Here is a 16,204-nt window from a genome sequence, read left to right as displayed (position 1 = left end):
AGTGGGCCCCGCCTGGACGGGAGAGGGGAGAGAAAACAAGAATTTGCGTCCTTTTGTCAGCTGGGAAGGAAACGGAGAGGCGGCTGTCAGTCCCTCCGGGATTTATGGGGAGGGTGGGGGTCTGCTCGGAGGCGGCGGGTGGGAAGGAGGCCGCCTTCCTGCCTGGAGAACAAAGAGCCGGGCGCTGGGCCGGCGGGGGCGGCCTTCGCTCCTCCCCGCCGAGGCTTGCCCCCAGCAGCTTCGCGGGGAGGTTGTCGGAAGCACTTCCCTAACTCCAGCCTGGGTGGGAGGAATCCAGTGCTCTTTTGTTCCCAGGAAGGGGGAAATGGGGCGGAGGTTCCTGCTGCCATGTTGTTGCCCGTGTCTTCCGCCTTCTGAGTGCCAGCCACTGTACACCCATGTCCCTCTCGCATCTTCTCGGATGCCCTCTGTGCGGGGGAATTGAAAGAATGGGCAGTGAAGAAAACTGCTCAGCAGTCTTCAGTTATTTCTTACTGGTCCGCTGGGCTCGTCGTCGAGGCAGTGAAAGCCTAGGACATTTTACATATAATGTGCTCATGTTGATGGAGTTAGGTTTTGTTACCGCTCTTAGTGCTCAGTTCTCAAGGAGGTAGAATGTGGCTCTCTGAAAAGATTGGTTCGCAGTCAGATGTTCTCCTGTTCCTGTGAAAGGCTCTTTGCATCTTTGAACAGAAAAGATATTTCCAGGTGGCTAAACAAAATTTTACTTGTGTTTGAGTACATTCTATTTTAGTCTTAGGAGATCTGCAATGCAGTGAAAGTTCAGTCAACTGCAGTGCCAAGATCTAAAATAAATTACAGTTGAAGGAAGGTTTATAGGTTCGTTTATTAGCAGTGTCTAATTTTGGTACTCTTTCTCATTCTAGGTTTTTCATTTCTCCCATCCTCTTCCCTCCCCACCCCATCCATTAATATTATTCTTTTGAAGATTCTTCGTTGTCAAGCCGCCAAAGTGGAGAGTGCGATTGCAGAAGGGGGTGCTTCTCGTTTCAGGTATGTGTAGATTTCTTTTTGGCAGTTGTTATGAAGAGTCTAATCACAAGATGAAAAGAATTACTACCAAATAATTCTGAATATATTGCAGGTTTAATGTTTAATGTATAACATACCAAGTAGTTTTTAAAAGTTTTTAAATTTTCATTATTTTTGCCATCTGGAGGATAAATGTCATTTCCAATAGGTCCAAGTGTAGTCTTCATCTGTGGTGGTATTTCTGAAAAAATTATTTCTGAAATAATTAAGGAGATCCGTTAGTAGCCCTTTTTAGGTGAGATAACTGGCATCTACTTTTTAAAAAACAATTTATTATTTTTTTTAATAGTGCTTCTTCGGGCGGAGGAGGAAGTAGGGGTGCACCTCAGCACTATCCCAAGACTGCTGGCAACAGGTATAGTAAGTGTGTAGTAACAATGAGCTTTATAAGGCAGATTTAGATGAAGTCTTCTCATGCATAAGAGTACAGCAATACTCAAAATCCTAATCCTACTGGGCACAGTTTTTGCGACATATCCTTAATTTAGAATATCAGTTCTTGATTATTCTTTTGCTAAGTCATCTGAATTAGTGGTCTCAGACTGCTGTTTTATCTTCTTAACTCTTTGGATTATTTTCACAAATGTTATTTCCGAAATCAGTTATTATCAGCAGTTACCATACTAATCAGTAGGAAAGCCCTATGCATGCAGCATGGTCATAAGACATTAGAGGATATTCTAAAGGTGTGCCTCTTGGGGCAGCAGCATTGGCATCATCTGGGAGTCAATAAGAATGCAAATTATCTGGCCCTTGCCCAGCTCCACTAAAACAAAACGGTGGGTAGGTCCAGCCATCTGTTTTAACAAGCCCTTCAGGTGATTCTGATACACACTGTTTGAGATGCACGGATTATGAGTTGCTTAGTTGTACAGGAAGTTGAAAAAATGTAAACTTTATTTAGAAAGATGTCTGATCGGTATGACATTTGATATGTGACAGTAAGGTTTTAAGTTGTTTCAATTATAAATCTCAATTTTTACTAGCGAGTTCCTGGGGAAAACCCCAGGGCAAAACGCTCAGAAATGGATTCCTGCACGAAGCACTAGACGAGATGACAACTCCGCATCAAACAACTCCGCAAATGAAAAAGAACGACATGATGCAATCTTCAGGAAAGTAAGAGGGTAAGTTTGTAGATCTCTTTTGTCTTTTTACTAAAAGGTGGGGAGATGAGTTGGCTGTGGTTTTCTTGTGTATATGCTATATTATCCAGAAGGCAGTGTTCATGTCCAGAGTGTGTATTTTAATGAACGCCATGTTTTTTTCGGTTTTATTTTAAACCGAAGACTGCAGCATTTAGGTTTAGGTTTCTTGAGGCTTAAGAGTTGCTTGCTTACAGTCATTGGGTTAAAATCCACAAGCCTTTTGTCCTGATGTTTCCCATGCATGGTGTGTAACCCACTGAAACATGGAACATGTGGTATTTAGTTCCTGGAATTTAGCCTTGATGATGAGATTCTTGTTCTCTTGGTTTTGAGGTAGTGAGAAAGAATTTTCAAACAGCTGGGGACCCCCAACCAGGTATAGATGATCTAAATAATAGTGAGAGATTTATTTTAATAGTCAGTGATGGAAGAAAAAATTAACATAATTTAAAAGTTGTTTTTCTGCTCTTAATTCTTTGTTGCCTGACACCTAGTGCAATTCCTTTCTCCCCAGCATACTAAATAAGCTTACTCCTGAAAAGTTTGACAAGCTATGCCTTGAGCTCCTCAATGTGGGTGTAGAGTCTAAACTCATCCTTAAAGGGGTCATACTGCTGGTAAGTTAAAAGTTGGCTTAACTGAAAGAAAAATAGTTAACAGATCCAAGGGTTTTTTGGTACCCTTGCATTGTTGCTTAAAACTCAGGTGTGAGCTAGATAACATTTACTTTTGAATTGTGGTGGTGCTTTTAAAAAAAGAACCACTGAGTTTTGAAAGCATCAGATTTAAGAGGTGGATGTTTATTTTTATATTGAAGTATAGTTAGACATACAGTGGTTTCAGGTGTACAACATAGTGACTTGATAATTTGATATATTACACAGTGCTTATAGCAAGTGTGGTTGTCCTGACATAAAAGGTGCATTTTAAATTGTTCTTGCTAAAAAATACATATATGTTCATACTATGTTTGGAGAGTTAGGGGCTAAGCACAGGCTAATCAGATTTTGGGGGAGGGTGTTGTGTTTTTCTGTGGAAAGCTTCCTTTGGTCTTGGAAATGAATTGTAGGGTAAGTTGATAGTAAGATTCCAGTGTCTGTTTATAGTTTCAATATCCAAGATACTTTCAACTCTGGGTGGTGGGGTGTGACTCATGAAATCTGTACAGTGGGACTTTTTTGGTACCATCTTTGAGCTAATATTTAAGTGCTTGTATTTTTCTGGGGTGTGTGCTAATTATTTTATATGCATAAGGTAGATAGGCCGAAATTTTGTTGGAAAGTTCTTACGACATTTAAGATCCTTAAGACTTGGCACGGAAGTATTAAGTTAAAGCAAGGGTTCTTTCAAACAGTAGTATTTAATTTTAAAAATGTCATTTTCTGTAGATTGTGGACAAAGCCCTAGAAGAGCCAAAGTATAGCTCACTGTATGCTCAGCTATGTCTGCGATTGGCAGAAGATGCACCAAACTTTGATGGCCCAGCAGCAGAGGGTCAACCAGGACAGAAGCAAAGCACAGTAAGTGGTGGTGTTGCTTGCTTACTTTAAAATTGATTTGAAAGATTTAACTAACAAAACCTGCCAAATGTATTTGTTTCCTATAGACATTCAGACGCCTCCTAATTTCCAAATTACAAGATGAATTTGAAAACCGAACCAGAAATGTTGATGGTGAGAGTTTATATTTGTTACGTGGTACTGTGTATTTTCAGCTTTATTCTGGAAGTTGACTTTTTTTCCTTTATTGTATATTTTCAGTCTATGATAAGCGTGAAAACCCCCTCCTCCCCGAGGAGGAGGAACAGAGAGCCATTGCTAAGATCAAGATGTTGGGGAACATCAAATTCATTGGAGAACTTGGAAAGCTTGATCTTATTCATGAATCTATCCTTCATAAGTGCATCAAAACAGTAAGTATGGGAATTTCGGTTTAGATCAGCCACTGGGTACACATCATCGTGTGGGGGAAAGTCCCATTATAATTGCTTCGTGCCATTGCAGAACGTTGGTGGGCTTGTTAAATATTCCAGATGGCTAGCAGAACTTACTTAAATGTTATAAATAGGTATTTAAAGTACACCACAGTGTATTTTGTAAACTAGGGGTAGAATAACCTACCTCTGTTAAAATTGCTTTAATTTGGAAGGATTTCTTTTATAGTGGTCAGATAGTACTGTTCCTAGTACTGTGTATGAGTGTGCTCCATCAGTGCAGACATGAGGACAAGTGTTAAAACTCGAAACCAAGTAAGATTTTGTCAACCTGTGACATTTATTTCTTTGGTAGCTTTTGGAAAAGAAGAAGAGAGTCCAACTCAAAGATATGGGAGAGGATTTGGAGTGCCTCTGTCAGATAATGAGGACAGTGGGACCTAGATTAGACCATGAACGAGCCAAGGTATGTGCGTTGCTGACGAAAGTGCTATAAGTAGCCTGTCTTGATTTTATTTAAAATCAAAAGAATTGTTTTTGTGATGTAGGAGATTGTCCTATTCTTGATTATAAAGCAAGAAGTCTTTAAAAGATTTAAGTAATAGTATACATTTGCCATAACACTTTTTTCTAATTAGGTATTTCTGTTTTATTAGTCCTTAATGGATCAGTACTTTGCCCGAATGTGCTCCTTGATGTTAAGTAAGGAATTGCCAGCAAGGATTCGTTTCCTGCTGCAGGTAAAGCTTGTTTAAATATGTTGATAAGCTTATTTCTTCTCTCTGGGAATATTGAAACTTACTAAAACTTTTTTAAATTAAAGGATACCGTAGAGTTGCGAGAACACCATTGGGTTCCTCGCAAGGCTTTTCTTGACAATGGACCAAAGACGATCAATCAAATCCGTCAAGATGCAGTAAAAGTAAGAGGCTGGTTTTGCTCCCTTTTTTAAAAATTTACTTACTTATTTTTAAAGAATTTATTTATTTGAGAGAGAGAGCGTGCGCATGAGAGGCGAGAGAAGGTCAGAAGGAGCAGCAGACTCCCTGTGGAGCTGGATATGGGACTTGATCCCAGGACTCCGGGATCATGACCTGAGCTGAAGGCAGTTGCTTAACCAACTGAGCCACCCAGGCGCCCTGGTGGTTTTGTTTTTTAATCGAGTGGTTAAGTTTATGAAACTGCAATGATCCTGTTAACACTTGAGTGAGACTCCTCTTACTGGTGGAGCTTAGTGTCTTTAGTTCCTTGTATAGCATTATGGGAAGAAGTCATATATAGAAATTATATAATTAGCACTCTAGTAGTCTAGAAGTTGTTTTTCTCAGTATAGGGATTTTAGTTTCAAGTAAAATAGTGTCTGGAATCAGGTGTTTATTCACTTTATTTTTAAAGGATCTAGGAGTGTTTATTCCTGCTCCTATGGCTCAAGGAATGAGAAGTGACTTCTTTCTGGAGGGACCGTTCATGCCACCCAGGATGAAAATGGATAGGGACCCACTTGGAGGACTTGCTGATATGTTTGGACAAATGCCAGGTGATTTTTAACTGAAACTGGTTTCAGTTTACCAAAAACAAAAAAAACCTTCACCATTTTAATAGTAGCTGGGTTGTAAAGAGTTGTTTGTTCATCTGTGTATTTTAAGGTAGTGGAATTGGTACTGGTCCAGGAGTTATACAGGATAGATTTTCACCCACCATGGGGCGTCATCGTTCAAATCAACTCTTCAATGGCCATGGGGGACACATCATGCCTCCCACACAATCGCAGTTTGGAGAGATGGGAGGCAAGTTCATGAAAAGCCAGGTAAAAAAACATTGAAAATGCTTATGTAACAAGTATTAAATCCAGTAATGTATGTTATTCACTTTTTGCTCTTTTAAAGATTCAAATATTTTACAGTCATGGATGTTTTTCTAGACCAAATACATATGTATGCCAGTTATTTAAAATTGGGTAAGATGCTTTTCTTTAAGGTTAGTAAAATCAAAGCACTTTTATTTGATAGTTAGGCTAGATTTTTATTCTTCCCTTGTTTTCATCTTTTGCTTCCTCTGGGCAAGTTCAGTTTAAACTTTTCCTTATGGCTTGGCTCATCCCTTTGGTACTTGATTACCATAATTGTGGACCCCTTTTTATCTAGACTTTCTTTCTCCCTTTCTAAAATAGGGGCTAAGCCAGCTCTACCATAACCAGAGTCAGGGACTCTTATCCCAGCTGCAAGGACAGTCGAAGGATATGCCACCTCGGTTTTCTAAGAAAGGACAGCTTAATGCAGATGAGGTACATTTGCCTATGTTACTTATATACCAAAGTTTGTCAATTTAGAAACCTATTGCCCGATGATTATAAATAAGACGCGTTATTAAGAGGACTTAATGCTGGAGTTCTTCACCTTCTTCTTTCTTTTCTGTACTTCTTTTTCTTTCTTTGGATGTCCAGCGTCCTATGAGCGAAGATTATGAGATATGAGGGCAAGTCTCTATAAGTCTTGAGTTTAGAGCAAAGAAAATGGTTGTCAAGATTTTGATTGTGATTTTTCTGTAAATGAACAAATTTTCTGATTTTTAATACTTTAGTGATGCTTCGTCTAGAAGAATGCTAGTACGAATATAATTTGTAACAGTATCTTTCTTTCGTATGGATCAGATTTTTAATGTTCTTGCCTGAAGTTCTGTTAACATGGAGCAACGTTTTTAGCCATCAGTTCTCAAATTTCTGTCTTAGGTTCTGGAATGTTTGTTTATGCTGAATTAATTGTAGGATGCTGGATTTAATGTTTGCCATCTTTATGTTGTCGATTTTTTGTTGTGATCTGTTTTTAATTCTAGATTAGCCTGAGGCCTGCTCAGTCGTTCCTAATGAATAAAAATCAAGTGCCAAAGCTTCAGCCCCAGATAACTATGATTCCTCCTAGTGCACAACCACCACGCACTCAAACACCGCCTCTGGGACAGGTAGGACTATAATACAAAAACATTTTCTCTTGTTAGAGTACTTTCTGAAGACTTTTTAGTGTCTTCTTCTTAACTTCATGAGGGTTTTTTTGTTGTTGTTTTTTAAGACACCTCAGCTTGGTCTCAAAACTAATCCACCACTTATCCAGGAAAAGCCTGCGAAGACCAGTAAAAAGCCACCACCATCGAAGGAAGAACTACTTAAACTAACTGTAAGTTTCAGATAATCCCATAGTTTAATTCATGGAGTGTATCTATCTGAACTAGGGAAACACTAAAGATACTTGGATTATATTCTTTTCAGGAAACTGTTGTGACTGAATATCTGAATAGTGGGAATGCAAATGAAGCTGTCAATGGTGTACGAGAAATGAGGGCTCCTAAACACTTTCTTCCTGAGATGTTAAGCAAAGTAATTATCCTGTCACTAGATAGAAGTGATGAAGATAAAGAAAAAGCAAGTTCTTTGATCAGTTTGCTCAAACAGGAAGGGATAGCCACAAGTGACAACTTCATGCAGGTAAACACTTGTCTGATTCTATGAGGACTGTTCTGCATTTATATTTGAGAACTGATAAACTGACTGTTGTGTATTCCTTCTAAGGCTTTCCTGAATGTATTGGACCAGTGCCCCAAACTGGAGGTTGACATCCCTTTGGTGAAATCATATTTAGCACAGTTTGCAGCTCGTGCCATCATTTCAGAGCTGGTGAGCATTTCAGAACTAGCTCAACCACTGGAAAGTGGCACCCATTTTCCTCTCTTCTTACTTTGTCTTCAGCAATTAGCTAAATTACAAGATCGAGAATGGTTAACAGAACTTTTTCAACAAAGCAAGGTCAATATGCAGAAAATGCTCCCAGGTAAGAGAATGCTGGGGATTTTTTTTGTTTTGAATAGTAAGTCTAGAGAGTCTTACTTAGTACTTTGAGTGGATTTATATAAATCTTCACAGTTTTTATTATCCTGTCCAGATAGTGATAAGCATTACCATAGGCTAGAGGTCACCTTTTGTAAAAAGTGATTATGATTTAATGACTATTTGAGCCAAATACTAAGTGTTTCCTTTGCTGGGTTTATTTTTCTGTTAATCTCATACATTTGGGAAATAATTTGTGAAGTTGTTCCTAGACAGGCCAGCTGGCTAAAATGAACTACCTAATGATGGAGATGGCTTTTGTCTCTTCAGAAATTGATCAGAATAAGGACCGCATGTTGGAGATTTTGGAAGGAAAGGGACTGAGTTTCTTATTCCCACTCCTCAAATTGGAGAAGGAACTGTTGAAGCAAATAAAGTTGGATCCATCCCCTCAAACCATATATAAATGGATTAAAGATAACATCTCCCCCAAACTTCATGTAGATAAAGGATTTGTGAACATCTTAATGACTAGGTAAGATAAAGTCCAGAGTTCATGCTTTATTTACCAGAAAAAGTCTTAAGCAAGGGACTAAGAATTGTCTTTCTTGAGCTGGAAAATTTTGCTTTTGGGTTCTAACACCATCTTTCTTTGCAGCTTCTTACAGTATATTTCTAGTGAAGTAAACCCACCCAGTGATGAGACAGATTCTTCCTCTGCTCCTTCCAAAGAACAGTTAGAGCAGGAAAAACAACTGCTTCTTTCTTTCAAGCCAGTAATGCAGAAATTTCTTCACGATCACGTTGATCTGCAAGTCAGTGCCCTGTATGCTCTTCAGGTGCACTGCTACAACAGCAACTTCCCCAAAGGTGAGTGGGAGAAGGACGGTGAGTGGGGGCTGTGTCTCCCAACAGCGCACTGGATAACAGGACTGCATACTGTCTTATAGGCATGTTACTCCGCTTTTTTGTTCACTTTTATGACATGGAAATTATTGAAGAAGAAGCTTTCTTGGCTTGGAAAGAAGATATAACCCAAGAGTTTCCTGGGAAAGGCAAGGCTTTGTTCCAGGTAAATGTTTTGTTAGTCATTTCAGTCTGGGTTTGGTTTTTTGTTTTGTTTTTCAATTTACATGGTATTTTGCATCCTATAGTTCAGTTTTAAAGGCTGTTCATTCTGTAGCTCTCCTTCTGTACTGTTGGAATCTGTGGTAAAGTCGGCAGTTAGCACAGTGAGGGAGAGCCATGAAGGGATGAAAGACTTCAACCTAGTGATATGCAAGAGGTTATTGATGGCTAGCATTTTTTAGAAACATACTTAGAAAGGTTGTGAACGACTACACAAGACTGGATTTAAGCTTTTTTTTTTTTTTTTAATTTTATTTTAGTAAAGGAGCAATGGCTTCTGATTTTTCACAGTTCAGTTTTAGATCTTAGTGGCATTCTAGCCCTAGGCAAAGAACTTTATACTTCTGGGGATTTTATTTTTAAAGATTTCTTTGTTTGACAGCAAGCAAGAAGGGAACATAAGCAGGAGGAGTGAGGAAGGTAGAGGCAAGCTTTCCAAAGAACAGGGGATCAAAGGCAGGGCTCAATCCCAGGGTCCCTGGGATCATGACCTGAGCTGAAGGCAGATGCTTAACGACTGAGCCACCCAGGTGCCCCACTTCTGGGGATATTAAAATCACTGTACATTGATCACCTACAGAGTGGTTTAAAATCGGGTTTCAGAGCGTTAGATTTAGTTTTCCAGAGGATCAGGCTTTGAGAAATAACTGGTCTCTACAGTGTCTTTGTGAGGAGTATCTGTGAAGCATTTATCATTAGCCCTGTCCTTTAGGAATCTGATTGAGCAATCCTGAGGTGGGGCAAGAAATCTGTTTCCAGGAATCTTCTCCCATCTTCCTCCCCAGTCCTGCTAAACTTAGGTTTGGGAGGAGCCCCTGTCCCTTACTGAACCTAAGAGGTAACTGGAAGCAGTGTCATAGAATGACACCCAGGCTCACAGACTGTAAATCGCTTCCCTAGTACAACCCGTCCACACCTTTTTAAAGTAACTCCCAGCCAGTAGAAAAGTAATAATTAGCAATATGTTCTGAAGGCTTTTGCAATCATAAAAGGTATAGACTACTTGAAAGATCTTCGGTGGGTTTGGTAGCTCTGTCCTAAATCAACTATTGGTTTGAGTTTTTCTATCTTGTGTAAGTGTGGCTTAATTTTGTGGAATGACAAATTCACAGGTGAATCAGTGGCTAACCTGGCTAGAAACTGCTGAAGAAGAGGAGTCCGAGGAAGAAGCTGACTAAAGAACCAGCCAAAGCCTTAAATTGTGCAAAACATACTGTTGCTATGACGTAACTGCATCTGACCTAACCACTGCGAAAATTCATTCCGCTGTAATGTTTTCACAATATTTAAAGCAGAAGCACGTCAGTTAGGATTTCCTTCTGCATAAGGTTTTTTTGTAGTGTAATGTCTTAATCATAGTCTACCATCAAATATTTTAGGAGTATCTTTAATGTTTAGATAGTGTATTAGCAGCATGCAATAATTACATCCTGAGTTCTCAAGCAGAGGCAGTCTATTGCAAGGACCTTCTTTGCTGCCAGTTACCATAGGCTGTTTTAAGTTAGAAAACTGAATAGCAACACTGAATACTGTAGAAATGCACTTTGCTCAGTAATACTTGAGTTGTTGCAATATTTGATTATCCATTTGGTTGTTACAGAAAAATTCTTAACTGTAATTGATGGTTGTTGCCGTAATAGTATATTGCCTGTATTTCTACCTCTAGTAATGGGCTTTATGTGCTAGATTTTAATATCCTTGAGCCTGGGCAAGTGCACAAGTCTTTTTAAAAGAAACATGGTTTACTTGCACAAAACTGATCAGTTTTGAGAGATCGTTAATGCCCTTGAAGTGGTTTTGTGGGTGTGAAACAAATGGTGAGAATTTGAATTGGTCCCTCTTATTATAGTATTGAAATTAAGTCTACTTAATTTATCAAGTCATGTTCATGCCCTGATTTTATATACTTGTATCTATCAATAAACATTGTGATACTTGATAGTGTTGTGTCTTTTTAAGTAGCAGCCACACATTTATGAAGAATTACTGTGACTTCAGTTGTGTAGCAACAAACTTGGTAACATTTGCCTAGTTAGATTTCTAAGTCAAAACAGTAGCCTTGGCCTACACTGCCCTACATCTGATCTAGTTGCCCTCCTGTCCTTTCCCAATACCCAGTAAATCTGACCAGATTCTTTTTTTGCCCCTTGTTATTCTGCCTTGCTTCGTGGGATGTACCATGCATTCCTCCCTTCACCCGTAGTCTTCCCTAAGCCTTGGCTCAACTGTCAGGATAATTAGTAAGGGCCTGTCTCCCCTGTGAAAACAGCCCTTTGTTATACCTCTTAACCTCCTTTACATATCGCCATGTCCACCATTATTGTGACTATGTGTTTATATCTGACTCTCCAGGAGGAGATGGGAGGTTTTTTTGTTCACTGTTTACCCAGCACCTAGAACAGGACCTACACACAGTAAGCCTATTTATTGAACGCAACACAAATTAGTAAGTTTATCCTATGGGGCAGGATCTGGACATAGGTGGGGAGGTTTTTTGTGTTTAAGATTTTGACCGATCACAAGCAGGCAGAGAGGGCTAAACCGGCTCCCTGCTGAGGAGAGCCCAATGTGGGGCTTGATCCCAAGACCCTGAGATCATGACCTGAGCCAAAGGCAGAGGCTTAACCAAGCCACCCAGGTGCCCCTGGGCATAGGTCTTAAGTTCTTTTCAAGTTCTAAGACTACATTCATCCCTACTATTACTGTGCAGTGTGATCTTAGGCAAGATAACTTGATTTCATTCCTCTGATTGATTTTTTTTTTTAAGATTTTTTTATTTGGCAGACAGATCACAAGTAGGCAGAGAGGAGGAAGCAGGCTCCCCACTGAGCCAAGAGCCTGATGTGGGGCTCGATCCCAGGAATATCCTGTCTTGAGCCCAAGACAGAAGCTTTTTTTTTTTTTAAAGATTTTTATTTATTTGACAGAAATCACAAGTAGGCAGAGAGGCAGGCAGCGAGAGAGAGAGAGAGAGAGAGAGAGAGAGGAGGAAGCAGGCTCCCTGCGGAGCAGAGAGCCCGATGGAGGGCTCGATCCCAGGATCCTGGGATCATAACCTGAGCCAAAGGCAGAGGCTTTAACCCGCTGAGCCACCCAGGCGCCCCCCTCTGGTTGATTTTTGAAAATGGAGCCAAGGCCTGATAGGTGAAGGTAATAGAAATGGTCCCTTCCTAGCAAGAGAGCCCTCCTGCATGAGGAGGCCTTTGACGCATGTGAACTTGTGCTTTACCTGGTCAGTAGCTTTTCCAACTTCTCAGGAAGAGCCACTTCCATCCTGAGCTGCCAATCAGCAGATGAATCCAATCTTAACTGACCTATCAAAAGCATTCAGCAGTTATTTCTTGGCCTTCCGGCTTCTTCCATCTCCTTTTAAGGCTCTCTTCTAGCGTGCTGCACACATGGTACTGTTCGACTCCACTCCACATTCAGCTCCTAGAGTTCCAGGTCTGTCTACATGCCAAAGACCTCTGTTTTGAGTCCAAACCTTCCCAGGTCACCAATGGATACGTTCAGCCCTTTCTAGACATTCTATCTGAATGTGCCACAGGCACTTCAAGCTCCCCCATACCAACCTGTCCTCTCCTGGCCCTGAATGTTGCCCCTTTTCCCCAACCTGAGCCCTCCTTCCCAACCAGCCCCCACATTCTATCCATTCCCATCATCACTCTCTGGATGAAGTCCGTGGCTTTAATGCCATCTCCACTGCACAGCCCAGTCTAGCCCCCACTGTCTTATGCTTGAACTATCGCGAATGACAAGGGTTGTCCTCTAGTTCATCTTACTCTCCTTCCAGTTCATTCTTCAGATCACAGTTACTAAACTCTGGTCCTTCCTCTGCCCTTCAGTGGCCCCAAGTTTTCCTAGAAGAAAATACAAATTCCTTAATTTAACAATGGAGTTACCTGCTGTTTGCCCCTTTATAAATTTTTTCTTTCCAGCTCCTGTCTGTGGGCCTTCTTTACTCTTCCCACCTCTCCCTCCCTTCATCTAGCCTATTACTCATCCCTTCGGGTATTAGCATAAAATGTCCCACATTTGGAAAGCTTGCCTTCCTCTGCCAAGATGGAGGAATCTGTACCAATCAGAGCTCTTGGTTGCAAAGAGACACATTCTGGACAGACTAAGTAGAAAGGGGATTTACTGGCATCCCACTTAAAGAGATGCAAAGGAAACCCTGAGAACTAGGCTTAGAAGCGAAGGGGGATGAAGGGAAACTGGGTAGGCTGAGTCAGAACTCTGCTAGAGCAGTGTTGTGAGTATTCCCATCAGACCCCAGGGCCTCTTGTGCCAGCGTGGGACTTTTCCAGGGACACCAGGTCCAGGTTCAGAGCTCCAGGCAGAACCCCACAACTGGCTGGGCTTGGATCATGTGTCCACCCTTTACTGCCTTTGTTCACTTGAGCAGAGCACGGATCTGGCCTTTTGGGCCCCTGCTGTGTCAGGCAGGCCCTGCGTCCCATGAAGACTGACCCTGTAGGAGGGAACAAAGAACTCTGGAAGGGAACTTGAGTAGACAGCCAAAGCAGAACTTGGGTAGTCACCCATAGCAGTCTGCTATGAGGCCTCTCCTCTCTATCTCCCCCTCTAGCACCTACCCCACTGCACTGTGACCACCTGCTTACTGCTTGCCTTTCCACTGTGTTGTGAAGGTGGCAGTGGCCCAGAGGGTGGGGGAGGGTCTCTTCTTCATTCCTCCATTCCCAGGGCTTAGCACAGTGCCGGACACGAGTGCCAACAAATAGAGATGGAACGCAACAATGCATCCAGGTTTCATGGGGCCCGAGTTTTCTACAACTGGGGCATGAGGAAGAAGGTCCAATTACAAGTCAAGCCTGTCCATTGTGGTGCTAACTGGCTGAAGTCTGACCTAGGCCTTCAATCTTGCAGAGGAGCAAGCTGGGGGCCACTGTGCGGCCCTCAGAGTCCTGAATTCTTACTAGGTTGGCAAAGATTCCACATACGGATTCCTTGAGGTTATCCTCACTGATCCATTCCATAAAGTTAACAGAGGAAACCCTGACACCCCACGGATCACCAAACTGGTCCACAAGCACAGGGAGATGTGAGGACAGACTTCTGTAGCCCGTGGGAGCCATGGCCTTGGAAAGGATCACAGGTCCTACCACACTTGGCGGTCCTCCCTGAGTGGCCTAGAGAAGCGCATTGCGCTCTGGCTGCACCATTACTGCTGACGGAAGGAAGGTTTGTGGAATTCTTACCTAATAAACAATTTAGGACAGTTAAAAAAAAAGGGGGAGGGGGGTGAAACTCTTAAAGGATACAAACTACAAACTTGGGGTCAGGATCCAGATAGATTCTCGTGTAAGAGTCCAGTCTGGAACTTAGCTCATTGACTCCATGGTGACTCTAGGAAGAAAGGACCACGGCTGACACCCACCTGCCTAACTGTCCTGCTCTGTACCAGATCCGCTTTCAGTCCAATAACAAAGCACTCAGCTTGCCACATTCACTTACTCATTCAGACTTTCAGAATTGAGCACCCCAGCACTGCCAGCCTTGCGCTGGGGGCCAGGACATGGCAGGAGTCGGACACCATCTCCGCCCCCACTCCGCGAGCGTCCACGGTCTAGCGGGGAAGACGGACAGGAGTTGACCATACTGCCATCATGGGAAGGTGATGGGCCACCTCAGCCAAGAGGAGGAAACTGGCTGGAGAAGCTGGGGCTTCAAGAAGTGTCACTCTCCTGACAAGAGCATTTGAGGGGGGGTTCACTAGGCAAAGGCAGGGAACCCGACCTCACCTACACCTGGCTCCGGGTAGTCCCCATCTCCCTCTCCCCCCAGGAGGCAGGCACTTCCAAGCTCCCTCACCACACGATTTAGAGACAGCCTTCCAAGGGGTGTCCTCCAAGGAAGCCCTGGGCCCTGGCCAAGGAGACGTCTGAGCGCAAAGCAGAGAGGAGCAGGAAGAGGACCCTGAAGCCACACAGGCTGCCCAGGCCCACAGACTGTCCTCCCACCCACCTCCGCTGGGCTTTAGTCCAGGAAGACGGGGCAGAACCAGGATCGGGCTTCCTGTCTCTGTTGCGCTCTTGCTGGGCTCCCAGGAGAAGACACCCCACCGCTGTCTGGAGGAAGCTACAAGGGTTACTGGTCTTGAACATCCCAAGAGAAAGAGGACCAAAACCTCCTGGACATGCTCATCAGAAGGTGGGGGAGAGTGAGCATTGGCTTTGGGTTGGTCCTGCTGTCCGCGGCAGATGACACCGCAGTGTGACTGAGAAGCAGTGACTCCTCGAGGGTGGCTCATGCCTGCGTGGGACTCAGAGCCTGGTCTGGTCTGTGACTCCAATTACTAGTTACTTGGGAATCCCGGCTTCCCAAGTGATTAGTCCCATGAGCTTGGGCCAACTGCTTCTCCTCTCTGGGCTTCATCTGCCATATCTATGGAAGAATCCTTGGTTTGGCTACCACCTAGCGTCACTGCCAGGAGCCAGACAGGTAACAAGAAGCTGTGTTCAATGTCTGTGGGATGGCTCTTTTGGCTCAGCAATATTTAGGAGGACCAACTACATGCTGAGCACTACTGCAGAGCTAAGGACGGGAGAGTGAATGAGGCAAAGGCTTTTTATTCTGGCCAATAGGAAAGAGAGAAGAAAGGGTCTATGAGAAAGTGCTACACATAGAGAAATAAAACAGTCCCAGGGAGTGATGTGAATGCTCGCTGAAATGGGGCATTCAGGGAAACCCCATGTGCAAGTGACCCTCTAGCAAAGATCTATAGAAAGTGAGGGAGTGAATTACGCAGTTGTCTGGAGGAAGAACCTTCCAGGCACGGGGGAAGGGAAGTCAAGGGCCCAGAGATGGAAACACATACAGGGTATCTGAGGAACGAGGGAGTCAGTGCAGCTGAGAGCAGGGGCGAGGGCTGGAAAGAGGCTGCGGGACACGTGATCTAGCTAGACACAGTGAGGTCTGTGGCTTGTATTCTAAATGGGATGAACTGCCTTTGGAAGATTGCTAGTATTATTTATTAATAATATTAATCATTCGTGAGTATTATCCATGCTTTGTTATGGAGCATTATTGTGATTATTCTAGCTAACATTGCTTGAGCAGGTAATTTATGCAGGCTGGATCAGGTCCATTAATCATCCCATTTAA

The 16,204-nt window shown here is 42.7% G+C and overlaps 1 protein-coding gene and 1 non-coding gene across 2 annotated transcripts; both read left to right on the top strand.

Moving 5' to 3' along the window:
- The first annotated feature begins 449 nt into the window (after positions 1-449).
- EIF4G2 (eukaryotic translation initiation factor 4 gamma 2) lies at positions 450-11,018 on the top strand. The gene is made up of 22 exons (XM_044260252.1): positions 450-522; positions 888-1,014; positions 1,343-1,408; positions 2,040-2,180; positions 2,716-2,818; positions 3,590-3,721; positions 3,808-3,874; positions 3,962-4,113; positions 4,490-4,600; positions 4,791-4,874; positions 4,958-5,056; positions 5,530-5,671; positions 5,781-5,941; positions 6,305-6,418; positions 6,967-7,092; positions 7,200-7,304; positions 7,397-7,612; positions 7,697-7,955; positions 8,282-8,486; positions 8,610-8,821; positions 8,902-9,023; positions 10,192-11,018. Exons 1-22 carry the CDS (start codon positions 450-452, stop codon positions 10,255-10,257), a joined length of 2,883 nt encoding a protein of 960 aa, XP_044116187.1. The 3' UTR covers positions 10,258-11,018.
- LOC122914913 lies at positions 6,471-6,613 on the top strand. Its single transcript, XR_006385974.1, has one exon. It is a non-coding gene; the product is annotated as a small nucleolar RNA SNORD97 (small nucleolar RNA).
- Positions 11,019-16,204: the final 5,186 nt, after the last annotated feature.

Source organism: Neovison vison, chromosome 7, assembly GCF_020171115.1.
Source record: "Neovison vison isolate M4711 chromosome 7, ASM_NN_V1, whole genome shotgun sequence".
Classification (NCBI taxonomy): Eukaryota; Metazoa; Chordata; class Mammalia; order Carnivora; family Mustelidae; genus Neogale; species Neogale vison.
This window is presented reverse-complemented; position numbering and strand designations above follow the sequence as displayed.

Excerpts from the sequence above, each read along its gene's own strand:
- EIF4G2 (XM_044260252.1), top strand. The coding sequence starts at position 450 with ATGGGCAGTGAAGAAAACTGCTCAGCAGTCTTCAGTTATTTCTTACTG. Across the intron at positions 3,722-3,807 it reads CAGGACAGAAGCAAAGCACA|ACATTCAGACGCCTCCTAAT; the intron begins GTAAGTGGTGGT and ends TGTTTCCTATAG. Across the intron at positions 6,419-6,966 it reads GACAGCTTAATGCAGATGAG|ATTAGCCTGAGGCCTGCTCA; the intron begins GTACATTTGCCT and ends TTTTAATTCTAG.